Source organism: Babylonia areolata, chromosome 7 (genome assembly GCF_041734735.1).
Source record: "Babylonia areolata isolate BAREFJ2019XMU chromosome 7, ASM4173473v1, whole genome shotgun sequence".
NCBI classification, from domain to species: domain Eukaryota; kingdom Metazoa; phylum Mollusca; class Gastropoda; order Neogastropoda; family Buccinidae; genus Babylonia; species Babylonia areolata.
Window position 1 is genome coordinate 24,271,263 of NC_134882.1, and position 27,789 is coordinate 24,299,051.

At 43.0% G+C, this 27,789-nt stretch overlaps 1 protein-coding gene across 2 annotated transcripts in view; it reads left to right on the top strand.

The window, feature by feature from the left end:
• LOC143283911 (scavenger receptor class B member 1-like) overlaps positions 1 to 27,789 on the top strand; it is a 231,628-nt gene that overhangs the window by 138,841 nt on the left and 64,998 nt on the right. For both annotated transcript variants that reach the window (XM_076590328.1, XM_076590327.1), the window contains 3 exons: positions 5,274 to 5,365; positions 15,748 to 15,797; positions 16,249 to 16,318. In XM_076590328.1, the coding sequence (XP_076446443.1) occupies positions 5,274 to 5,365; positions 15,748 to 15,797; positions 16,249 to 16,318 (212 nt within the window). The remainder of the gene's footprint in view (positions 1 to 5,273; positions 5,366 to 15,747; positions 15,798 to 16,248; positions 16,319 to 27,789) is intronic.

A 27,789-nucleotide genomic window follows, 5' to 3' on the forward strand; every position in this document is an offset into this window, starting at 1 on the left:
GCACTATGGCAATATTTTTTGTAGGACGTCAGCTGAAGTCTTATAGGCACTCTACTGGTTAAACAAAAGATATATACACACACATTATCATCCTCATCAACATCAACAACATAAATGTTTCACAGAGAAGTGTGCTTACACTTCACATCCCTTGAGCCTATGTTCCATTTCTCTCTCCTGCTTTTCAACTATCCACCCATTGCCCCCCCCCCCCCCCCCCCAGATCCATCGCTTCATCTCTTTGTAAATTATTCTTTATACCAAATAAAACAAGTGCCTTTGCTATTTCAGCCACATTTATAATCTAACATTCACACAAAAATGCTAATAAAATCCTGTCCAAAATCACCTCAACACTTATGAGATTTACCCATGGCAATAGTAGCAGGAAAACAATCCGCTCATTAGACATTAACAAGAATTGACCACATGGCCTCTACAACCACAGCATGGTACTTTGGTGTGGTGTGTCCATCGAGATCGATGATGACCGTTGTTGTCATCCAGCTGGGGGATGGGGGGAGGGTGATGGTGGGGTGGGGGGGAGGATGCTCATGAATCTATCTGTGAATGCGCAGATGGCTGAATAGTCCAATCTGCGCTCGAACTGTTCGCTGACAGTTGGGGCAGACAAAGAAAGGCATATCATTGTCAGGGAGCTTGTTTGCACGTGACTTTCTGGCCTGCCTCTTCTGAACAGCTGCAGCAGTCCTGTTGGCCTCGCACAACTTGGCGCCTTTGTGCACAGCAGCGCACCATTTGTCACGGTCCACTGCAGATTCCTCCCAGGAGTCAGGGTTGATATCAAACGCTTTCAGAGAGACTTTCAGAGTATCTCTGAAGCGCTTCTTCTGACCTCCGTGTGATCTCTTCCCTTGTTGCAGCTCACCATACACTGTCCAAGTTTCGCAGGCGTACAGTAGTGTGGGGAGAACTACTGCTCTGTAGACCTTTAGCTTGGTCTCAAGACTAATGCCTCTTCTGTTCCAGACAGTTGCATTGAGTCTACCAAAAGTTGCGCTTGCTCTTGCAATCCTGACGTTCACTTCATCGTCGATGGTCGCATTTCGTGACAGTGTGCTGCCAAGGTATGTGAACCGCTCCACCGCACTGAGTCTCTGACCGTTGACTGTGATGTTGGGCTCAACGTAGGGTTTCCCTGGGGCTGGCTGATGGAGAACTTCAGTTTTCCTTGTGCTGATGGTAAGGACGAAGTTCCTGCTGGCAGTGGCAAACTTGTCAACGCTGAGTTGCATGTCAGCTTCAGATTCAGCGTTGAGGGCACAATCATCAGCAAACAAAAAGTCTCTGATGATGTCTGTCATGACCTTCGTTTTTGCTTGAAGCCTTCTGAGGTTAAACAGCTTGCCATCTGTTCGGTACTTTAGGCCGATTCCAACATCGCCATCTCTGAAGGCATCAGTAAGCATTGCAGAGAACATGAGGCTGAACAGCGTTGGAGCCAGGACGCAGCCTTGCTTGACACCATTTGTGACAGCAAAGGGAGCAGATGTTTCGCCATTGTCCTGGACTTGAGCCTGCATACCTTCATGGAATTGGCTGACCAAGGAAATAAATTTCCGAGGGCATCCGTACTTGGCCATGATCTTCCACAGTCCCTCTCTACTCACGGTGTCGAAGGCCTTAGTGAGGTCGACATAGGTGGAGAACAGATCAGCATTTTGCTCCTGACATTTCTCTTGCAGCTGCCTTGCAGCAAACACCATGTCGGTGGTTCTGCGCTCTTTCCGGAATCCACATTGGCTCTCAGGCAAATGACCTTGTTCAAGGTGTGCTGTGAGGCGGTTTAGTAGGATCCTGGCAAGTATCTTGCCTGCGATGGAGAGCAAGGAAATGCCCCGATGGTTATCACAGGCTTGCCGGTTCCCCTTTCGTTTGTACAAGTGAATGATAGATGCATCTTTGAAATCCTGGGGGATCGTCTCTTCTTTCCACATGAGTGAGTACAGCTGATGGAGCTTCTCAGTCAGCACAGTGCCTCCATCCTTGTAGACCTCTGCTGGTATGGAGTCTGAGCCAGGTGATTTGCCACTGGATAGCAGACGGATTGCTTTCTGGGTCTCAAGAAGTGTTGGTGGATCGTCCAGTGCTTCGTTGATGGGGACTTGTGGGAGACAGTCTATGGCTTCATCATTTATGGAGGAAGGGCAATTTAAGACACTGTTGAAGTGCTCAGCCCAGTGTTCGAGAATTTTCTCCTTCTCGGTGATCAAGGTATTCCCATCTGCACTGAGGAGGGGGGATGATCCTGAGGATGTGGGGCCGTAGACTTCTTTTAAGGCATCATAGAACCTCTTCATATCGTACCTGTCAGCATATCCCTGGATCTCATCAGCTTTGTCACTCAGCCACTTATCCTGCATCTGGCGTAACTTTTGCTGAACAGTCATGCGGATGGCATTGTACGCATCCTTTTTTGATGTGGACCTTAGGTTGCTCAGGTAGGCTTGATGCAGACGGCGTTTCTCATCCAGAAGCTGCTTGACTTCATCACAGTTTTCATCAAACCAGTCTTTGTGCTTTCTGGTCATGGGTCCCAGGGTCTCTGAAGCTGTACTATAGATCAGCTCACGCAGGGTCCTCCAGTCAGACTCCACATTCTGGTTGTCCAGAGAGGCGGATTCCAGACGATCTTCCAGCAGCTCCACAAAGGACTGTTTGATGGTGATGTTTTTCAGCTCAGTGATGTTGAGCTGTTTTGGAGCCTTCTGGCATTGGGGGCGTCGCTTGGGCTGGATTCGAATGTTCAGCTTCGAGACTACAAGGCGATGGTCTGTCCAACACTCGGCACCGCACATGGTCTTTGTTACACGTACATCTTGCCTATCCCTTTTCCTGATGATGACATAATCGATGAGATGCCAGTGCTTTGAGCAAGGGTGAATCCATGACGTCCTGTTACGGGTAGGGAGGCAGAAAACTGTGTTGGTTATCAGCAGTTCGTGCTCTGCACAGGTCTGAAGCAAAAGCAATCCATTTGGGTTGCAGTGGCCCACACCGTGCTTTCCAATCACTCCATCCCAGGAGATGTAGTCAGAGCCAACCCTAGCATTGAAGTCCCCAAGAATGATGAGCTTGTCTGCTTTAGGGATAGCAGCAATGACAGAGTGAAGGTCCTCGTAGAACTTCGCCTTCACTTCATCCGGGTTGGTCATGGTTGGGGCGTAGGCACTGACAATGGTGAGGTGCTTCTGGCCAGATGCCAGTGGGAGTTTCATGGTCATAAGCCTATCGTTGACTCCCTTTGGGATTCCAGCTAGCTTGCTGACAAGTGCTGTTTTTACTGCAAAACCAACGCCAGCCTCACGTCGCTCTTTGCTTCCTCGTCCACTCCAGAAGAAGGTGTAAGCAGATCCCCGTTCACAGAGCTCACCTTCGCCTGCAAGCCGAGTCTCACTCAAGGCTGCAATGTCAATGTTGTATCTGGCGAGTTCGGATGCAACTAGTGCTGTTCTCCTTTGGGGTCTGTCTGCGTTATCTATGTCCAGGAGAGTCCTTATGTTCCAAGCACCAATGGTGAGAGGAACGATCCTTGTTTTTTTCTGTTCTTTCTTTTTGTTTCGACCGCTGATGTAGGGTCCCCACCAGCCGCGGTATGCTGGCCAGGGTGATATGGAGCAGGCAATTTTTAGGGCACCTTTTCTAGCCCCTTCCTCATGCCAGGGAGGTGAGCAGTGCATTCCTAAAGAGGGCTGCTCAGACTCTCAGACGGCTGCCGAGTTCCATCGCTGCTCCTGTCGATGAAGAACAACCCTATGGCCTGAGCCGCCTGCGTGCAGGTCTGCGGCTGCGACTGCCAGTGTACCCACACCTGTCGTTTCGTTGCTTGCCTGTCGCCACAGGACTTGGGGGTGATGAAATGATGAAGGATGAAAGGTCATTAAGGATGACTGATGACTTGCGCGATGAGTTTGTTTAAAGTGAAGAGGAGTTGCGCAACGTCGACCTCACTCTCTCGTCCGGGTCCACCAATTTCCAGTGGCAAGACTAAGTCAAGACGACTGGAGGATGAGCACGGATGCAGTGGATGACCAAGATATCCTTTCAGTGTCTCATCTTGCTCTCTGCACTCCACAGTGTGTTGCTGTAACCGCCTTCCTCTCCGTCGAACCGATAGGTTTCTTCCGCAGATTCTGCCGGATCCAGACTTCGTATGCATGGGTAGACACACCCCGGGGGCCAACTGCGTGTGGCATGCACACAGCATGGTGGAGCTAGATGGCCGTCGGTGGCTCTCCTGAGCCGACGCCCTTTTATGGATCTCCATAAGGGTGTCTAGCCACCTGCCTCACCAGTCCCGGAAGGGAGAGGTGGGAGTGCCGGTTTAGTCGCCGGCAACCCGACCCTGAACAGGTTGTACTGGATTACAGGTTACCAGTAGCAGATCTAATGACCTGACCTGACATGGTACTAGCACCATTTTGAACACACAAACTTTACTGTGATATATTTCCATAATCTTAGCTTTTATTGTGATACCAGTTGCACTTGTATCTAAGAACCCACCTAGTTTAAGAACATGACCAGCTTTTCTTTTCACCACAAAATGAAGGAGAGCAACCTTGGTAAGTCAATGGACAGGGTGTAATAAAAACATGGATCAGTATTCGGCTTAATCAGATAAACATAACAAAAGAATACAATTTCCAAACATCATGGTTTCAAAAAGTACAAAGGCACAACTTTGTCCATTAAAATAACTCAATTATTTAAGGACTGTGTTCAAGACAAAACAAAAATAAAATACAACCCCTTCTTGGTATTTAAAAAGAAAGGAGACGGCTGCTCTACCTTGACCCTGCTACTAAATCGATAGTTCTGAATCTGTCATTCCCCTTAGTAAACCCCCAGCACATGATTATTATTATTGAGTTGGAGGCAATGACAAAAATATGCTTTGTTGATGAAAAGTACAGGAGCAAACATATTTCAGTTGATCACTGATTGTCTGCTTGTGTCTGTGTGAGATCAGTTGAACTTTGCAGGTTTATGGCCTGAGTGTGATATGAACACTGTGTGTTCAGAAGAAAGTGAAAAATCATTATGACTAATCTCAGTGCCAGTGCTGGTGTATTTAGGTGGCCATTTCTGATACCACTTTGACAACAGAGTTTGATCAGAACACAAGCCAGAAATGTGTGTGCACATCTCTCTCTCTCTCTCTCTCTCTCTCTCTATATATATATATATATATATGTATATATATATATATATATGTATTTGTGTGTGTGTGTGTGTGTGTGTATTTTCAGAAAAACAACACAGATGATGGCCTGTATACAGTGTACACAGGAACTGATGACCTCAGCAAGTTTCTCATCATTGACAAGTGGAATCATTTGTCGTGAGTTGAGTTCCATCTATTTTTCTCTGTGTCACCTGCTGTCTTTCTCTTCCTCTCTCATTTTTACATTGTTGCCCTGTCAGTCACTCACTTGTTTGTTGTCCCTGTTGCTCATCTGCCAGTACAGAGTCCATGAGGGTCTGGGTTCTAATCCCGCTCTTGTCCTTTCTCCCAAGTTTGACTGGAAAATCGAATTGAGTGTATAGCCGTTCAGATGAGACTATAAACCGAGGTCACATGTGTAGCATGCACTTAGCGCACTGAAAAAGAACCCATAGCATCAAGAGTGTTGTCCTCTGGCAAAATTCTGTAGAAAAAATCCACTCGGATGGGTACACAAATATACATGCATGCACTCGAGGCCTGACAAAGCATGTTGGGTTATGCTGTTGGTCAGGCATCTGCCTAGCAGATGTTGTTACCAGTGTTTTTGTCAACAAACTTAATACAAATCATGTAAAAGTCATAATATTTCATTGACGAGTTATCTCGTCATTATGGCAGCAAAGCATACACAGTTACACTGACAAGTTATCTCATCATATAGGCAGCCAAAGGGTTAAGGTGATATTGATTATTAACCCTTGAGTGCCAGAGTATGTCGTAAAAAATGTGCTCTCCCCTTGCCAGGGAAGTTTGAGGATTCAGGGGTAATAAATCTTGATTCCAGCACAAAAACTCTATGAGATAAAAAACAAAAGTAAAGATTTTTGTGAATGAAAATGAATGTGGGTTCTAAATCTGTCTGATATATACCTGGAAATGAAGATATAATGGCTTACAAGTTCATGATAACAATCACAACACTTGCAATTATATAAGTGAATAACTGTCCCAGGAATGACATAATAAAAAAATAAAAAAATGTTTTAAGAAAGTGAGACTTAAAGCTTTCCTTTAACCTAAGAGTGTCCCTTTTAGGGGAGAGAGCGCTCTGATGATATTCCTTTCAGCCTGATTGTAACTGTTCCGACAAAGTGTTTGCTGTGCGTCTGATTTGTCTCCTCTACAAATAAATTGGTCAGCTGATAGTGACAAAAAGCATAAAAAAGTTAAAAAAAACATGTGATTCCTGTCTGTCGTCTGTCAAGCCTAGATTTCGAGAAAATTGTGGATGATTGGCTGTTGCCATCCCCAGCAGTTGATCGCTGTGAAAAGACAGTAAAATGACAGCTGAGCCATGCTCCTTTACCACGCCTTCTATCTGGCCTTCATCCTATTGTCGTACACCACTCTTCTATCTCTCCTCCCCCTCTTCTCAAATTACATGAAAGTACCGCACCTTCTCTGTCAGTCATGGTCACTTGCTCAGAAATGATGCCTAATTGAATAGATGGACTGATTGACATCACTTTTGAGTTAAACCAATCACAAGACAAGACAGATCCATCTCCCATCATTGTACTCATATATAATCACCACACGGCAGTTCACCCTCTTCCGAAATTGCACGTTTAGTCCTGGCTTCTTCATATCATGCACGTCACCTCCTGCCTAACCTGTTCAGCCACAGAACGCGCCTCAAGCAGCACGCTGTTTCTAGGTCACAACTTTGCCTGACTATTGCAGTCTTTTGGCTGTGCATTCATGCATTGGATTGCTTGTGTTTGTGGTTCTATAAAAAGTGTGCATTAGTTTTTTTGTGGATAAAAAATAGTGATGATTCTAGCTCCAAAGCAAGACACGCCTTCAACACCCTTCGACCAATCTGGAGATCGACAGCCCTCTCAATCCGCAACAAGATCCGGATTTTTAACACCAACGTGAAGTCGGTTCTACTCTATGGCTCAGAGACGTGGAGAGTGACAAAGACCAGCACCCACAAGCTTCAGACATTCACCAACAGATGTCTAAGAAACATCCTGAACATCAGATGGCCAGAGGTTGTCTCCAATGAAGAACTTTGGAACATGACAAAACAGGCCCCACTGGAGACGGAAATCAAGAAACGGAAATGGGGATGGATAGGCCATACACTACGCAAGCCTGCAACAAACATCACAAGACAGGCTCTTGATTGGAACCCACAGGGGAAAAGGAAAGTTGGCCGTCCAAAGCAGACCTGGCGGAGAAGCATTGAGGCAGAGACAAGGGCGGCCGGAATGACGTGGGCCGAACTGAAGAGGACCAGCCAGAGCCGGGTGCGTTGGAGGAGTGTTGTTGCGGCCCTATGTTCCCCACGGAATCAAGAGGAATAAGTCAAGTAAGTCAAGTCTAGCTCCAGGTGTTGTCTTTCACCTGACAAAAGCTGGTGTTTGCAGCACGTATGTGAGTGACTTAATTAACTGACGATTTAAGGTCTGTGTGAGGCAGGTCATACAGTGCTACCCACTGGCACTGTGCCAGGAAGCTGAGTCATTGCAGTGAGCTGGTGGTGACTTATGTGTAGAGTATAATCATTCTAGTTAGCGGTGTTGCAGAAGAAAGTCACATTTGATATTTGGAAAAATAAAAAGAGTTAAGAAACATAGCAACAGTAATAGCAGCAGCATTAGGTGTAGCTGTAATTGTGGTGGTAGTGGAAGCGGTAGTCAAAGTAGTAGTACTTTTCATAGCAGTTTTGATTAGCTCAAGTGTGTGTTTGTGTGTGTGTGTGTGTGTTTGATTGATGGGCCATTGAGTGTCTACGCTGCACACATATATGTACCTCTCAGTAACACATTCAGTGTAGAATTTCATATATATATATATATATATATATATATATATATATATATATATATAGACAGATATAGATATAGATTATGAATTAAAGTCAAGAAAAGTGAAGTTTGTATTTTGCTGGTTTTGCGTTCAAGTTACAAGATCATAAGCAAAATTGATACAACTACTGCTAAGTACAACTCAAAATACTAACAAAGTGGAAGCAACAGTGACAGTAGCAGTAACAGCAAGAGCATCAGTCAACAAGAGTGGAGAACTATTAGTAGTAGTTAGCCTTTTATCTGTCTTTTCTTTCTCTTTTCTGTGTCTCCTTTCTTACTGTTTGAACATTAAAGTGTTCAGTGTTCAGTGTTTCTTACTGTTTGTGAGTGTTCTTTTATCTAGACACTAAAATCAAATCTGGAGCAAAGTGATCACTCTCTCCCAAAGCATTTGGAACATTTAAATTCTTTGTGTAGACTTCGTGGAAAAAGGTCCAAGAGCATCAGAAAGATAAAAAGAGGCCATCAACATGTCTAAGTATTGCTTTTGATATCAACAGATTCTACAGTCTGAATGTTTTGGAGGACAGGGAGGGAGTGCACTAAAAAAAACAGTGTGTGTGTGTGTTGTACCGTGTGGCTGTACACACTGCACAAACGCACAAATACTTCAGCACCAATAGCTACTGCACTGGCAGAAATTCATGAAGCTTCTTGTTTATGGTGCCAGTTTGACCTAAATCTAACAGAAAGCCAGTGTCCAATGTGTGATCACTTTCAACAACAGAGTAGGGGTGGAAGACCAGAAAAAAGGTAAAGAAATCTGGTGTTCCCAAACAACAACAGTGCCAGTCAGACAGTCAGCTGGATAATGATATTTCCTTCTGTATCCCCGCTGCATCCCTGTCAACCCCAGAAGAAGATCCAAGGATAGCATCAGTGCAGACAGTTTCAACAGGCATTGATAAAGCAATGTCTCCTTTCAAACAACAAATTCTAAGGCCCCTGAGTCAATTGACGGCACCTTTGACCCAGCAAGAAAAAAAAAATTTGACTAAACTTGTTTGCATTGAGATGTCACAATCCAGTGACAAAATGACTTGTCACATGCAAAACTGGTGGGCAACCTATTGTTTTGAAAAAAAAATTATCAAACCGTGGAAAGCATCAACGCAAGCCCGGACTCCACTCAGAAAGAAATGTGCAAAATTCATGAATGCAGTCCAGATGAATGTGTCTGGAAATAAACAGAAGATGGCACCAAGCAGCAGGGCACAGAACTGAAGACAACAAACAAAGCCCGCAAGAAACTGGTTCTCAAAGAAGCCAACTGTGGTCCAGTAACCGTATCAGCAAAGGAGGTGCTGCTATTCGTGCAGGGCTTAGCATCAGTTTGACAAAATACAGACAAGGTAAATGTTTACTCAGAAGGCTTGGATTAATTTTGACAGTGAAAGGAAAGAGAAAAAAGAACAAATCAAAGCACAATGTGCAGAAGTAGAAGGCCAGATGAGAACCATATATATATAAACTTGTGAGAAAAAAGATGGAAGAAGCCAAAGAACAATGGATCAACGACCAGTGTGAGAAGATCGAAAAAGGAATGGAAGGAGGAAACAGCAAATTTGCCTATGCCACACTGAAGAAACTCACCAAGACGCAGCAGAACAAATCGTCTGTCATTGAGGATACCTCAGGCGAACTACTGACAGAAAGCTCCGCTGTTCTGAACAGATGGACACAATACTGTCAAGAATTATACAACTATCCCATACAACCAGATGACAGTTTGATTGACAGAGACATAACACCATCAAGGGAACCTTCACCCCTGCCAGTGTTGAGGGAAGAAGTGGAAGAAGCTGTACGCAGTCTACCAGCAGGAAAGTCACCTGGAGCAGACAACATTCCGGCAGAGCTGCTCAAACACGGAGGGAATGAGCTGGTCACAATTGTAACAGTAATCTGTCAAAAGATCTGGGAGACAAAACAGTGGCCCTCAGAATGGACTCGGTCGCTCATCATCCCCATACCAAAAAAGGGGAATCTCCGCCAATGCCAGAATTACAGGACAATCAGTCTTATTAGCCACACGAGCAAAATCATGCTTCGAGTCATTCTAAACCGACTCAAGAAAGAGGCTGAAGAACACCTGGCAGAGGAACAAGCCGGATTCAGAGCAGGCAGAAGCACAGTAGAACAGATCTTCACCTGCCGATTACTGATGGAAAAACACCTGCAACATCAAAGAGACCTGTTCCACAACTTCATAGACTTCAAGAAAGCCTTTGACAGGGTGTGGCATGATGGACTGTGGCAGGTACTCAGACAGTTTGGCATTGAGGAGGGTCTCACCCAAGTCATTCAGGCGCTGTACAAGACATCCAGCAGCGCAGTCCTCCTCAACAACCAAATCGGAATATACTTTAAGACCACAGTCGGTGTCCGTCAGGGTTGCCTGCTCTCCCCAGTACTATTCAACCTTTTCCTAGAAAACATCATGTGCGAAACCCTCCATGACTTCCACTCTACCATCTCCATAGGAGGAAGAATCATCAACAACTTGAGATTCGCAGATGACATAGATCTACTAGGAGGCAGCAACAAAGAACTACAAGACCTCACCAAGAGACTAGAAGGAAGAGCAGGTGCATACGGAATGGAAGTGAGCACCGAGAAAAGCAAAGTGTTGGTAAACAGCTCAACCAACACCCAAGCTCAAATCTTCATGAACGGACAACAACTTGAAGAAGTGGATGCTTTCAAATATCTCGGCACCACCCTCACAAACGACGGTCGCTCAACAACTGAAATAAAGATTAGGATAGCGATCGCAACATCAGCAATGGCTAAGCTCAGCAAGATCTGGAAGAGCAGAGAGATCAGCTTTCCAACAAAGATCAAACTGTACCGATCCCTGGTGCTATCCATACTGCTGTATGGATGTGAAAGTTGGATTTTAACAGCAGAGACTACTAGGAAAGTCCAGACGTTTGAGACAAAATGCTTCAGACGACTGCTTGGAATCTCATGGAAGGACAGAAAGACCAATGACTTTGTCAAGAGCCAAATAACTATGCTAGTGGGTCCACTGGAACCACTCTTAGCAGTGGTCAAAAGGAGGAAGCTGTCATGGTTCGGGCATGTGACACGCCACAATTCACTGCAAAAGACAGTTCTACAGGGAACGCTGGAGGGTGGTAGGCGAAGAGGGAGGCAAGCTAAATGCTGGATGGACAACATCAAGGAATGGACCAATATGGATAGCGCTACGCTGATACGACAGGCAGAAGATAGAACCGGATGGCGTCGTCTGACTACGGAATCGTCCCTTATGTCTCCTCTACGCCCATCCCGGGCAGGAGAATGAATGGAATGGAATGGAATATATATATATATAGTGTGTGTGTCTGTGTCTGTGGGTGTGGGTGTGGTGTGTATTTTGTTTGATATCTTGTCACACATACTGGTGATTGTAGGCACTTTGTTAAAGCATTGATTTTCAAATGTTGATGTTATTGTTCAGAAGGTAGAAGATAATGGAGGGTTGAACTGAGTTGGAGACAGACAGATAGAGAGATAGATAGAGAGATGTGAGTATGCATGTGTGTGCGTGTGTGTGTGTGTGTAGAGAGAGAGAGAGAGAGAGAGAGATTCCCTCATGTGAATGCAAATATTCGCAGACACACCACACTGGCACTGTTGTGTGAGTATGAGAACTAATGTGTGGGATGCCACAATCAGGCAACCATTCCCTCTCTCCTTCCCTTTTCAAGCCCCTTCTCAACAGGTGGCCTGTGCAAGGCCTGCCAGTTCAGTGGCAGGCGGTGTGTTATTTTGCTAGCAGCATCCCATTCTACAGTGCACTATGCATGGCTTTACTCTGTGCAAGTCGTTTTTCTGCTCTGCGGCTGTGGGTTATTCCTTGCATCTGGAGTTTACCAGAGCTTGAAGCTGTTTTGTTACTTCAGTTTTTCTTCTTCAGATAAGTAAATGCCGCCTGCTTGGAACTAAAGTGCAAGGAAAAAACTGCCATGACCAGAACAGCTTGCAAAATTGTGTAAATCCATTGATTGGGGCCACTGTCTTCACTTGACAAAGTATCTAACGCCTTTTTGGCATGTGAGGCAAGTCCTCTTTACATGCGCACTCCAAGTGGTCCAGTTAGCAAATTATTATTAAGAAAAAAAGGGTTCTTCCACTGGACGAATGCCCACTAAAATAGTATGCTTATAATCCAGACAAATCAAACTAACCATTCAGAGTCTGTTCATATTCATTGAACCAAACTCTGATAAAAGAAAAATCAAAATACATGTAGTACGTTAGTGGACGTCTTATACAGTGGCAACACTTTTTGCAGGATGTCAGCAGGGAATATACTTTTCTTTTTGAATTACATTAAGATATGTTCTAAAAAAAACAAAACGAAATGGCTGTAGAAATCCTTGAATTTAGCATGCGTGCGGTGACAAAGAATACAGGAAAACAATGTAACCAGTTCAGTGCCAGAGAATTTTGTATAAAAAAAAAGAAAGAAAAAAAGTGCTCTCCCCTTGCCTGGGAATTTTGAGGATGCGGGGGTAATAAGTCACAAAAAATTCTTGCACAAAAGTTATGGGTGATACAGAAAGAAAGTAAACATTTTTGTAAAGGAAAATGAGTGTAGATTCTGTTTCTGGGCTTTTTTTTCCCAATTAGGTTGATTGTAGATAACTGTTCAGGCATGTAAAGTCAAGATACTAATTTTTGTGCAACAAAAATGTCTGTTTCCACCTCTACATACTAACATCAATAAAGAAAAGAAACAAAATACAGCTAGAAACAGCATGCCTATTGTCATATTATATCTGTAGAAGAAATTAAAACAGGGTTTAAGTTTATAAAAAAAAAACCCAAAAAACAAATCACAGCTCGTGCAGACATATAAATAAATCACTGTCCCAACAGTGACAAAGGTGGGAAAAGTCAATGTAAAAGGTCAATCACGTTCTCAGAAACTGAGCTGGCAAGCTTTTTGACAGTAACGAGCATTTGCAAGCGAGACTGTGAAGTTTTTTGATGCCATTCACTCCTCTCAAGTTACATGTGGGCCGATTAACGTGTCTGCTGTGCATCCAGCTTGCCACCTCTTCAAACAAGTCAGCCATCTGATTCAGCGGAAAAAACGCATTAAAAACAAAAAGCATGTGTTCCACGTCCAGTGCAGGTTCAACCTTGCGTTTTGTGAAAATCATGGAGCATTGGCAGTTGTTGATTTCCTACAGTCTGCATTGAAATGTGAGTACACTCTTAGCAAAAGCCAGGCCCCCTTGATGACTTCTGGCTGGCATTTGACCTATTGCCTTACATCACTCATCTCCCTCTCTTCCCTGAATTACCATCAAAAGGGGCTGTCAGTTTCATCACTGTCATTGTCAGTCACCTTCATTTTCAAACCAATCATCAGACAAGAGAGATCCTTCTCCATTGCAAAAGCTGTCCATAATCACAAGCAGAACTTTCAGAATTGTGTACATCTGCTGACTGTGACTTTTAGCTTTACTGGACACGGTTTTCAATGCCTTTTTTTGCACATGATGCAACCCCTGCAAACTGCAAAAAAATGTTGTGAACAAGTCCAAAACTGAAGGAAGTCAACCACTGCTTGCTCTTCTTGAATACAGGATGACACCCATTGCTAATCTAGTTTCTCCTGCTAAACTTCTGATGGGCTGCCAGCTTCAATCTGTTCTACCAGCAACAGAACACCAGCTGAAACCAACAGTGGTCTAACCTGAGAAAGTGATTGGCTGAAACAACTTCAGGAGGGGAAAGACAGAAGAAACACTATGACAACTCAACATGCACATTACCAGCACTAAAATCTGGTGACAAAGTTTTTGTTCAGTTGTCAAAGGTGAAGAATGGCAGCCAGCGTCTGTCACCAAACAAAACAAAACATTGAAGACCTATTACATTAGGATACCTGATGGTCACACCTGTAGAAGGAATTGACATTTCCTGAGGCTGAACCAGACCCCATCAACCAATGTGACCCACCCCAAACATATGTGTTATAGAACTTATGAACCACTACTTATACACATACCAGAATCAGAGCCAAATGAGGATCAAGATGAGAGTGAAACCACCCTTCACGACTAGAAAATGTGATGGCTTCATGCACCAACACCTTCAAAACAAAAACCCCACTCAAATTAGACATGAAACCAAATCTATTACAAAAGAAAGGGAGATATAACATTTGACAACATTATCATGATGTGCAATCTTTCATTATTGTGACTTTCCTAAGAGAAGAAGGGACTGAGTACTTTCTCTTAGTTAATTGACAATCAGTGGTTGGGATCAAGCCACCAGCAATCTGCCAAAGTTGTTTGCTAAGAGCACAGGCACTTATCAAATCACAAGCCACCAGCAATCTGCCAAAGTTGTTCGCTAAGAGCACAGGCACTTATCAAATCACACAAACACATGCACACTTAGATACTCTGCTGACATATCCCAGGGTCAACCAGGTTCAGAGATACACATAACTGCAGTGTTGGTCAGGTCAGGAAATTTTAGCAACACTCCCAAACATGCATCCATGAAGTGGATGACCCATGATTGTGTGGTGCCAGTCTTCCTGTTCATGGCATACTCAAATCCGGGTAGGAAAAAAAAACAAACCCTCTCACAAGGTTTGAACACACGTCCTCCCAGTCGTCAGTCCACAATGTGAACCACTTTGCCACAGCAGCTGGTGTGTCTGGATTTCTTGAGTGTGGTGGACAGCAGGATGTTACAAAAGGAATCCTGGAGAACAGCCCTGTTACCTGGTGTCTCAAACCTAGATCTTTTCAAAAGTTTTTGACATCTTCATATTTATTAATTGTTTAAAAAACGAAACACAAACAAACAAAAAAACAAAGTTTCCAAATTATATGACCTTTCATACTCTGCACCATTGTTTAGGTTTTGCCTCCATTGTCTTCCTTATGTTCAGTTTGTGTCAAGGTCTTCAGTGTTGGCAAAATGCTGGAGAAGTCCATGGAGAGACATGGTGTCAGTTTTCATAGCAGGGAAGATGCTCATCATCTGCCTCCCTGATAAAGTGATTAGTGAAGGGATGCAATAGCCAAGTGGTTAAAGCATTGGACTTTCAATCTGAGGGTCCCACGTTCAAATTCTGATCACAACGCCTGGTGAGTAAAGGGCGGAGATATTTCTTATCTCACAGGTCAACAGATGTGCAGACTTGCAAGTGCCTGAACCCCTTTCTTGTGCATGGGTATGCAGAAGATCAAACATGCACATTAAAGATCCTGTAATCCATGTCAGTGTTCGGTAGGTTATTGAAACAAGAACAAATCTGACATGCACCCCCCTACCACACACCCCAAAAAACACACTTGTGCATATGATTGAACACGGCAGTCGCAACCCACAAACAGGAAAAAAAAGTTTTGAAAAGTGATTATTGTCTTCACTAGTGACCTCAGTATGTACCATACATATATCATTATTTGAACACCACAAAAGTGACTCAGCAGGGTCTCCTCTGACATGTTGGTCCAACATTGACTTCATGTCAGTAGATTCCTATGGACTGTTGGCACTGGGACTGGATGGAATGAGTCATGATGTGTCTGTGCATTAGCAAATAGGGTTGAGTGGTGTGAGCATAATGCCGCAGACATGGCGTAGAAAAGTTGTTGTTTTTTTTAAGTTATGAGTGATGTTTTGTTTCAGACACTTAGACTACTGGAGTACACCATTGGCAAACATGATCAATGGAACAGGTAAGTTTGAAACAGTGATACTATGCAGTTTGGAATCCTGTCTTTCTGTTTGTATTTTGGGGTTTTTACTCTGTGTGTGTGTGTGTGTGTGTGTGTGTGTGTGCGTGTTTGTGTATGTGTGTGTAAGCCTCTCTGTCAAGCTAGCTGTTTATATGTCTGTGTTTGCCTCTCTCTCTCTCTCTCAAAAAATATACATATCTGCACACACACATATACTCCTATATCTTGTTTCTTGCAGTTAACAGTATTCTCTGACCTGTTATCTTACATTCATTCAGTCAATGAACTATTGAAGTTATTTTAAAGAAAAAGAAACATGACAACATTTTATTTGTCATAAAAGTTGGTTAAAGATACAAAGTTTACTTTTGCTGATCTTAATGGTTGTGGCAGCATGTTTGTGAAAGATAATGACACCTTTCATCTTTGAACAGCAATAAGTATTTTGCAGATGGCTCATTATATCCACCGTTCGTGACAACAGACAGGGTTCTGCAGATGTACGATTCCAATCTGTTCCGGTAAGCATGTTTTCAAGCCTTTGAGCCTTGGTGAAATAAGGTCAAAGTGGTAAAAGTTTGAAAAGCAGTTACATTGTTTTGTGTAGATATCATTGGTTTGATTGGTTTTACAGAACAAAAGTAATGCAATCCCACCAGCCGCCGTAGCGAAGTGGTAGCGTCACGGACTGACAGCTGGGAGGACGTGGGTTCGAATCCCAGCGGAGGTGGGTTTTTCGGCCCGTGGCCGGCTCCTACCCAGAGTTGAGTGTGCTGTGGGCTTAAATGGGGAGACTTGGACCACACAGTTGAGTGTCATCCACTTCAAGGATGCGTCTTTGGGTGTGTTGCTCTAATTACCTGACCAACACTGCGAGTGTCTGTATCTCTCAGGCCTGGTTAACGCCGGGATATCATTGTGACAGGAAGCGTAGAGTACAGCCTTGTCACGCAGTCCCAAACCAAAATGGACCTCCATAGCAACATCGTCATCGTCATTATCCTCCTCCTCCTCCTTCATCATCATTAATATAAACAAAACAGTCTCAAAGTCTGTGGCCTTTCATGCCCTGCTCTCATGATGACCTCAGTTTCGATACCCCTCCACTTCTGTGCTTGGGGCGAGTCTTGCCAATGTCATCAGTGTCGGTAGATGCATGGGGGGCTGTTGTTTGAGGGATGTGGTGGCGGTCTCCACTCTAGGAGGGACGCTCACTCAGTCTGGCTCCACGACTAAGCTGTTATTGTCGTTAGTAGTGGGCTTAGTTGGTGGTGTCCTAAGTACGTTGAATCAGAACAGGCACCACTGAACACCACCAAAGTAACTCAGCAGCAGTGCAGGGTCTCCTCTGGTGTGTGGCCTCCTGGCGACCTAACATCGATGGTTCCCTGTGGACTGCCGACGATGGAACTTTGACAGATGAACCCGGGTGTGGCCGTGTATGGGAGAATCTAAATGAGTGGTGTGGGAGTAATGCCACTGAAACGGTGCAGAGGATGGGGCAAAAAAAACAACAAGTAATGCAATCCCAGAGGTAGAATTCCAAATTCAGAATAGTGTCTGACACCCTGGCTTGTAAGCTCTGTCTTATATCAGGGAGGCATCAGCCCTTCACTGACATCCTGTCCTGTAAGCTGTCTTATATCAGTGAGGCAACAGCCCTTCACTGACTTCCTGTCCTGTAAGCTCTGCCTTATATCAGTGAGGCAACAGCCCTTCACTGACTTCCTGTCCTGTAAGCTCTGCCTTATATCAGTGAGACAACAGCCCTTCGCTGAGGAGCATGCTCATCAACAGCAGTTAAGGGATTAAGGGTGGTATACATTGGGCAAAAATTTTGACTTATATGTGTGAACATTTTGAGTCTTTAAGTACTTACCCTGGCTCTTGTGTCCATGGTAAAATTTAACATTTTCTCAGCTGCTCCAAGTTTGGTAGAATGGTCCTTTCTGTACTGTCAGGTCAGGTCATTAGATCTGCTACTGGTAACCTGTAATCCAGTACAACCTGTTCAGGGTCGGGTTGCCGACGACTAAACCGGCACTCCCACCACTCCCTTCTGGGACTGGTGAGGCGGGTAGCTAGACACCCTTATGGAGATCCATAAAAGGGCGTCGGCTCAGGAGAGCTACTGACGGCCATCTAGCTCCACCGTGCTGTGTGCATGCCACACGCAGTTGGCCCCCGGGGTGTGTCTACCCATGTATGCGAAGTCTGGATCCGGCAGAATCTGCGGAAGAAACCTATCGGTTCAACGGAGAGGAAGGCGGTTACAGCAACGCACTGTGGAGTGCAGAGAGCAAGATGAGACACCGAAAGGATATCTTGGTCATCCACTGCATCCGTGCTCATCCTCCAGTCGTCTCGACTTAGTCTTGCCACTGGAAATTGGTGGACCCGGACGAGAGAGTGAGGTCGACGTTGCGCAACTCCTCTTCACTTTAAAAAAACTCATCGCGCAAGTCATCAGTCATCCTAAATGACCTTTCATCCTTCATCATTTCATCACCCCCAAGTCCTGTGGCGACAGGCGAGCGACGAAACGACAGGTGTGGGTACACTGGCAGTTGCAGCCGCAGACCTGCACACAGGCGGCTCAGGCCATAGGGTCGTTCTTCGTCGACAGGAGCAGCGATGGAGCTCAGCAGCCGTCTGAGCGCCTGAGCAGCCCTCTTTAGGAATGCACTGCTCACCTCCCTGGCATGAGGAAGGGGCTAGAAAAGGTGCCCTAAAAATTGCCTGCTCCATATCACCCTGGCCAGCATACCGCGGCTGGCGGGGACCCTACATCAGCGGTCGAAACGAAAAAAACGAAGAAGAAAAGAAAAAAACAAGGATCGTTCCTCTCACCATTGGTGCTTGGAACATAAGGACTCTCCTGGACAGAGATAACGCGGACAGACCCCAAAGGAGAACAGCACTAGTTGCATCCGAACTCGCCAGATACAATATCGACATCGCAGTCTTGAGTGAGACTCGGCTTGCAGGCGAAGGCGAGCTCTGTGAACGGGGATCTGGTTACACCTTCTTCTGGAGTGGACGAGGAAGCGAAGAGCGACGTGAGGCTGGCGTTGGTTTTGCAGTAAAAACAGCACTTGTCAGCAAGCTAGCTGGAATCCCAAAGGGAGTCAACGATAGGCTTATGACCATGAAACTCCCACTGGCATCTGGCCAGAAGCACCTCACCATTGTCAGTGCCTACGCCCCAACCATGACCAACCCGGATGAAGTGAAGGCGAAGTTCTACGAGGACCTTCACTCTGTCATTGCTGCTATCCCTAAAGCAGACAAGCTCATCATTCTTGGGGACTTCAATGCTAGGGTTGGCTCTGACTACAAGTAGTATAAGGGATGGGGGTTCTATATGTAACGATTTAAGCGTCCATAAGGTCCAACAACGCCTTAAACCATAAAAAAAAAACCCCGCGCAATCGGCTTAAAAAGGTGTATGGAGAGCCAAATCACTAGATAAAAAAATGATGGTGGAGGGAGCCAAATGGTCATGGGGGTTCTATATGTAACGATTTAAGCGTCCATAAGGCCCAACAACCATAAAAAAAAAACCGTGCGATCGGCTTAAAAAGGTGTATGGAGAGCGAAACGATCCCCGCGCGCGCGCGCGTGTGTGTGTGTGTGTGCTGGCAAGCTAGCGACCGCTCGGCGTGTGTGGGACGGGATCAATAGCTAAGAGTGTGGTCGCGCGCAGATCTTCCCGCCCGTGCGCACGGCTTGCGATCACCCTTTTAGAGAAATACATTATATTGTAATATAGAAAAAATGCCTTTTCCGCGTAACATTTGCGAGTACCCCAAAGTTAAAACAAGTGGAGTATGCGGCCGACCTTGCATGGGACTCTATTGCAAAGATCATATTAAATGCCATAGAAAAGGAATGCCACTTCCAGTACTTTGTTTAAAATGCAACCTTTATGTACGCACTAAGTATGCTATTTGTTGTACATGTAAGTATAAAAAAGAGATGCCTCCTCCCGTGGAGAAAAAGATTGATCCTATACCCGATTGTGGAGAACATTCAAGCGACTCTGAGGATGAGGATTATGCTTCTGATGATGAAATTGACCCTTTTGAAGCCTATTCTAGAGGGTATATTCCACCCTTTGGTGGAGTTATCATTGGATTCAGAGATTGATCAGCTTGTGAAATCCTATTAGAAAAAAGATTATATATAGAACATATTGAGAGTAAAAATGACGCAACGGTATTCTGAAAAGTATTACCGTGATCTTGCTTCTAAAAAAGAGATTCCTAATCATGAATCTATGAATAAAACTGAGTTGATTAAAGCACTGGGGTTTGATGCTTTGGAGGGGGAGACCAATGCTACGCTTAAAGATATTGCACGAAAGCTCAAAATTCGTGGTTTTAGTAGAATGAAAAAAGATGAACTTATTAAAAATATACGTAAACTACAACATAAAGCTGAATCCACGGAGGAGTTTGGTAGTATTATTAAAAATTATAAACTTGCGGCTCTTCCAAATGAAATAGATCCGCTTTCGTTTATGATGAGTAAAGTGGACACTATTAACCAAAAAGCTATTCCACTGACCAAACAAAATATTGTTTTAACGGTGGAGTTTGGTCAAATTAAAAATTATGATACTACTGTAGCTGTATTTCGATCGGAATATCAAAGTATTATTGATGTTGTTGATGATCAAGATATTGAAAAACAAATAAAACATATTTTGTTAAAAATAGAAAATTTTACAAATGAAGGTTCAGGATGGTTCATTAAAAGAATCTTTAGTTTATGGGTGAATAGAGTTTCTATTACATCTCCAGGATCCTTTATTGAATCACCACAGTGGTTAAAAAATAAAAGAGCTGTGATTAATATTAAAAATAAAGATGATCAATGTATAAGACATTGTTTACGTGCACACAAGTTTCCAACAAAAACGAATTCTAATTTAACTTCTGCCTATCCTTCTGATGATGGGTTAAATTTTGAAAATATTGACTTTCCTACACCTATAAAACAAATTACAAAGATTGAGACTCAAAATAATATTGCTATTAATGTATACTATTTAAAAAATAAAACGATTGAACGTGCAAGAATATCAAAACAACCCGCCAACATGGAGCGTATTAAACTTCTTATTATAGAAAATGAAAATGGTGGACAACATTATACTTATATTAAGAACTTTAACAGACTACTTAGTAATACAAACAAACACAAAGCAGCAATGTACTTTTGTGAGTATTGCTTGACAGGTACAACATCATCAGAACTTTTAGAAGAACATATTAAGCGATGCGCGCAGATCAACCACAAGAACTATTCTCGCGTTGAGATGCCATCGGAGAAGACAAAAATGATCAAATTTACCAATTTTCAAAATCAAATGCAAGTTAGTGATGTGATATATGCTGATTTTGAGGCGATTTGTAAAGAAATAAAAGACGATTCCGATTCGAATAAGACCATCAAAGAAAGCGAACACATCATCTCGTCATACGGGTTTGTGCATGTTAGGTCTGATGGAAGGGCGTACAAACCGCAACTATTTCGTGGTGAGAATGCGGTCAGTCATTTTCTCGAAAAACTTCGAATAATATATTATCATACTGTCAAGGAATTGAAAAAACCAGTTCCAATAAAGATGACCAAAAAAGATAACGAATCGTTTGAAAACGAACGAGTTTGTTGGATATGTAGAGGGAAACTACTCACAAATGATAAAGTAAGAGATCATGACCATATCACAGGGAACTATAGAGGTGCCGCGCATGCATCGTGTAATCTTAAATTGAGAATAAAACCCGACGAATTTGTGTTGTCGATATTATTTCACAACCTCAAAGGTTACGACTCTCACGCGATCATTTCGGAGCTCGCGAACAAAGGTGGTGGTAGAATTACGTGTATCGCGAATAATAAAGAGAAGTACATCACATTCAGTTGGGGAAGGTTGAAGTTTTTAGATAGTTTCGCATTCTTGAGTTCGAGTCTCGACCAGCTTGCAAAGAACCTTCCGGATGATAAGAAGTTTTTAACGCGCGAACATTTCACAGATGAGGAGGAGTTCAAGCTCGTTACGAGAAAAGGAGTCTTTCCGTACGAATATATTACCGATTGGAGTAAATACGAAGATACAAAACTACCAAAGAAAAGTCATTTCTTTAGTAAACTTAACAACACGGATATATCAGAACGTGACCACAAGCATGCCTTGAATGTGTGGAAGAAGTTTAAATGTAAGAATCTAGGTGATTATAACGATCTGTACTTAGTCACTGATGTGCTGTTACTTGCCGATGTGTTCCAGAATTTTAGAAATACGTGTTTGCGAACTCATAATCTCGATCCTGTTCATTATTACACGCTTCCCGGAATGTCTTGGGATGCTTTACTCAAGAGTACAGGAATAGAACTCGAACTGTTGACGGATATCGAACAATATAACATGATAGAGGCGGGAATACGCGGTGGAATCAGTATGACTGTAAGAAGATACGCGGAGGCTAATAACAAGTATATGAAAGATTACAGGCCTGAAAAAACGGATTCGTATATCATGTATCTCGACGCGAACAACTTGTATGGTTGGGCGATGTTACAAGCTTTACCCACGGGTGGATTTATCTGGGATAACGATGCCAATCTCGAAAAGATTCTAAATCACCCCGACGATGATGAGACGGGATATATTGTGGAGTGTGATATCGAGTACCCTAAGGAATTACACGACGAACATAACGATTATCCCCTAGCTCCTGAGAAAATAGAAATAAAACTCGAAAACCTCTCACCCTATCAACGACGCCTTCGTGAAAAACTCGAGATGCGCGGAAAAGAAACGAGAAAATTAGTTCCGAATCTATGGAATAAGGTTGGTTATGTCGTTCACTATAGAAATCTCAAGCTATACACGCAACTTGGCATGAAAGTAACTAAAATCACAAAAGTGTTAAAGTTTAATCAAAGTCCCTGGATGGCGCCCTATATATTGATGAACACCAAACTGAGACAAGCCGCTACTAACGATGCCAATAAAGATCTGTATCAATTAATGAACAACTCGGTATTTGGTAAAACTATGGAAAATATCAGAATGAGAACGAATATCAAATTATTCAAGTTAGATGAAGAGGACAAGGCACGCAAACTAATAAACAAACCGGCTTATGTCGATCATATGATCATCAACGAGAAACTTTTAGCGATTCACTACAAAAAAAATAAGCTTGTGCTCAATAAACCTATCTATATCGGGATGGCCATTCTCGACCTATCAAAGTATCTCATGTATGATTTGTATTACAACCACTGCAAGAAAAAATATGGATGCAGGTTGTTATATACTGATACCGATTCATTCATTCTCCACGTAGAATGTGAGGATTTTATTGCTGGTATGGATGATAATGTACATGACCGCAGTAATTTTCCAAAAGATCATCGATTGTACGATAAATCGATAGAGAAAGTGCCAGGATACATGAAAAGTGAGCTCGGATGTAAACCGATCCGACAATTCTGCGGCTTGCGCTCGAAGATGTATTCGGTTGTAGCGGATGATGGATCAGTTATCAAGAAAGCCAAGGGCATAAAAAAATGTGTGGTGAAGGATGAAATTGAACCCGATATGTATAAGGAGTGTATTGATCGATCTGTTCAATTTACTAATTGTATGAGAACGTTCAGATCGTATAAGCACAAGATGTACACGATCAAGCAAATGAAGACATCACTCTCACCGTACGATTCCAAACGCTATTGGCTAGATGATGGTATTACATCTTACGCCTACGGGCACTATGGTATTTCTGTATCGTGAGGAACAACCATAAGCTCTTCGTGTACAAACCCTCTGGATGGGCCATTTTGTAAATAATAAAGAATAGGATCGCCGGGCATCATACGCTTAATATTATAAACTTTAAGAGACCAAACGGGATCCGTTGCTCATTTGCGAGCTCCACCCTCGAGCTCACCGGGCTCATACAAGTACCGAACTTGCGCATCACGCGGTAACTCTCCTTTATCATCTTTAGTCGGTGCAGAGGATTCGGCTTCTACCGATTTGGCCTTGGTTGCAACCGACGGTTTCTTACCTATAAGTCTCGTCACCTCATTATTCAATGCAGCCACAACAGCCGGTAATCTAGTGACCCATTCTGTTGATCTATTCGGCGATTTCATTTCAGCCACATATTGATGACTAAACAATCGTTCTGCCAGCGTACGATTAAATCTTTCTACAATAGCCTGGCTTCTGTGTGTCTTTCCACGCCTTACTTTTTAAAAAATTTTGTTCACGGCACCCATAAACTCTCGGCCAGGATCTACCTGAAGAAGTTTAGGGCAACTTCAATGGGCTACGGTCGTAAATACGTAAAAAAGCGGCCGCCACTTCGACGCTGTCTTTCGTTGTTAGGGGTTCGGCTTCTTTATATCGACTCGCAACATCAACGACAGTCAGCGCATACTTATACGTCTTACGCCCGATTCTGTCATAGGGTAAAAATAAAAGGTCAGCCTGATGAACCTCATTTGGGACAGTAATATCAAATTTTGCTCTCGGAATATACTTTGGAGGGGGTAGATAAATTTGCCATATAGCTTGTTTTTGTAACCATTTTCTAGCCTCATCCTCAGACACCTTGGCTGCTTTCGCGAGTTTTTTAATCGCCGAATAACCCTTCCAATAACAGCTTGGGCTGTAATAGATCTTTTCCATTTTATTGAAGAAAGTAAATGTTTAATATTTTGAAATCGCAAAACCAAAAATGACCATGGTCATGATAATAAATACGTATTCTCGATCTTTTTGTCCCTCTGAGAGTGTATAAAAATCTGAAAGTTGGGGTTTATGAGAAAGAGGGGGTAGTGGCTCCCCCATCACTTTATAATATTCTTGCATAGCCTTAAACGTGTTCACAGCATGTTGTTGTTGTCTTAGTTTTTCATTTATATAATCTAAACGTTGAATCCTCTCTTTCTGCCATTCTGCGGTCGCTGCCTGAAGTTGTTCTTGCGCTTTGTTGTGTCGTTTCTGTTCTTCTAACGCGTCTGAAGACCCCAGTTTACTAAATAAAAAATTACTTCCGGTAAATGCTAAAGCGTTTACTATTGCCCCACCAACAAGTAACGCTACTGATGCCATACTATAATGATGATATTATTATTACTTCAAAATATCATGTGGGAGAATACCTTGTTTTTCCAACATATCCTTCGTAGCCATAGCGAGGGCTATATCCAAAGTGACCATCCCGATATCTTCGAGGTTGAAAGCCAGTCTAGGTGTCGGGGCTTTCGTAAATATTAATTTTATCAATCTCGAGTAACCAGCGGCCAATGCGCTGACCACAACCGCGTGGTATACAGTGTTTGCAATTTCTTTACCGTTTATAGTTGGCGTTGCCATTGTTTGTTGTTTATAAATAGTGTTCAAATTAATGTTCAAAACATAATAAATGGGTTGGGTTTTGTTACCACAGGTTGTGGTGGTTGTACTGGTTTTTTCGACCGATTAAAATATATGTAAACACCACAACCTATTATCATCGTAGCAGCAGCAGCAATGTACAAGGGATTGATAAAAACGTGATCTGGTCCCCTCGATGATGGTTCTTGTTGTTGTTGTTGTTGTTGTTCTTTCGCTTTTCGAAGTTTTTCGAGAAGTTCTTCATGTTTTGCTTTTCTAGCAGCAGCACCTTTTCGACCCACTTCAACTTTCTTCTGATTCTTTGGTTTCGTTACTTCCTCCATTATATTTATTAAATTGACAATGTTTAACAGTAGTTACAGCTGTGGTGAGCGGAGCTAAGAACATGCCAAATCTGTGATATAGTTCGCAAGTAAAGCTGTTAAGCGCATGTCCCAGGAATGGATCTTGCTCGAGATCACTATTTAATTTTGTTTGGTCATCAATTGGGAGATACATACAAACTGCTCTGGTATACAGTTGTATAATTGTATTACCGAGTGATTTTGTAATCATCGATCCTAAACTCGCTTCGTATCTCGTATAAAGCTTGTCTATATCCGGATCTTTCATCGCTTCGATTTTATCAACACTAAACTCTTTCCCTAAATATTCTTTTGCTCCACCGGCTGAGACCACCGCCATAAGCCTGTCGCGTTTGGGATCCTCGGATAGTAATTGGTCCATCTTCTTATATTCTATATACCTCCTTTTAAGTTTAAAATAATGAAAAACTACAAATCCAACGACTAAAAGTGTTAAGAAATTGTTAACCAGTGCTAAGGAACTGTTAAGCAGTGTTAAGAAATTGTTAAGCATTGTTGATTATTACTAGCAAATTTTATATGCAACTGGTTGATCAGTTTTTAATATCAACTTGGAGTGTTTGGTATTTGCCAATGATTTCCTAACCTCTTTACGTTCATTTTGTGTTGGAATGACATCGTTTTCTCTTAAACACTCATCAAACGAGTCCCTATCCTTACAGTGAAATAAAGCCACCCATTTTGTTTGTTCGCGAAGGTCAGTAAGAACCGAGTTGTATTTCTGAGTCAACACCCACACAGACTGTTTCGCGTGTCTTCCAGAAAATGCGAGTTTACTCAACATTTGCTTCTTTTGAGTAAGAGCCTTTAAGTCACTACAGTCATCGATGATGTACAACGTTGGCTCCCCGGCAAATATTTCAAAAAACAGCCCAAGCCATTCGTGAAGTTTATCACCGGGATTAACGGTGTATACCCCGTGGTCCTTTCTTGCCCACACTCGGGATCGATAGGCTTTATTTTATTCGAGAGTAGGGCATAGAATTACAATATTCTCGAACACACCACGATATGTCGTTTGTAATAAATCTAAAATAAATTCGGTCTTACCACACCCAGTTTGCCCGCAAATAATTGCGGAATGTGCTTCTTTAGTAAACAGCCTCGACAAATCTTCCATCTTCTATATTTAATTGTCCATCCATAATTACAAATACATACGCATTTAGCGGTTCTGCCGTTTCAGCTTTTTTCTGAATCTGAATCGTAATGCCTTCAGATGCATTTTCGATACGACGTCCACTCCCGTGAAGAGAATTATCATCTGTGGTGCGCATATCCAACCAAAGAGCATAATTATTCGTGAAATATTCACCGATTGTGACATCCGCTAGTTCTAAATCTTTTACCACTTTGTCTACTTCGGGGTCGCGTTTTTGCGTTCCGAAAAACTTTCTGATTTCATCCCATTGTTGATAGGAACGCATACCTTGACTAAACAGTTGATTGGGCACACCTTCGATCGTCACTTCAACCTTATTGATCTTAGGATTGTAATACTTATCAAACAACAGCAGTACCCCCTTCATACTTTTTGCCGGCACGTTGAGATTAATATTCCAGAGTGTGTCAGATTTGTCCAGAGGAATTTTACGATGTCGTAGTATTCTATCATATAAAATAGCGAGCCTACCCGAATAATAACCGGCTATCTGTCTCGCAAGTTCGGGTTGTGTGACTTTCTCAAACTCGAGACTAATCCCTTCTATCGTATAGGATACATCCGGGTCTGTGCTGCGGATAACCTTGTTATAAGCGTTAAAGGTAAGTTCATACTCCAGGCGATGCCGAGAGCACTCTGATAAAATGGTGCATGAGATTCTAGCAATTCGAAATCAAGCGGAATACAAAATCGATTACCATAAGCCTCCGCAATGGCGACATCTCTAGCGATAGTGTTATCTTTATTATCCGCGTTAATACGCAATCGTGTCACATTACGGTGTGTACTTAAGTCAATACCTTGATAAACGGCGTTTCTTCGTTCTTGTCGAGTTCGCCAAAGATCTCCATAAGTATAAAATACATCACTATCTTCAACGCTCATGATTTCATTACCGGAAATGCGAATGGTTGTTTTACGTACTATGGCTCTACCAATATTATCAACGAGTGTTCTGTTCGCATCTGTTGTAGAAGTCAAAGAAATTTTGAATGCTAGTCGAACACTCCCCGGAACGATCACATCGTCAACACCTAAATT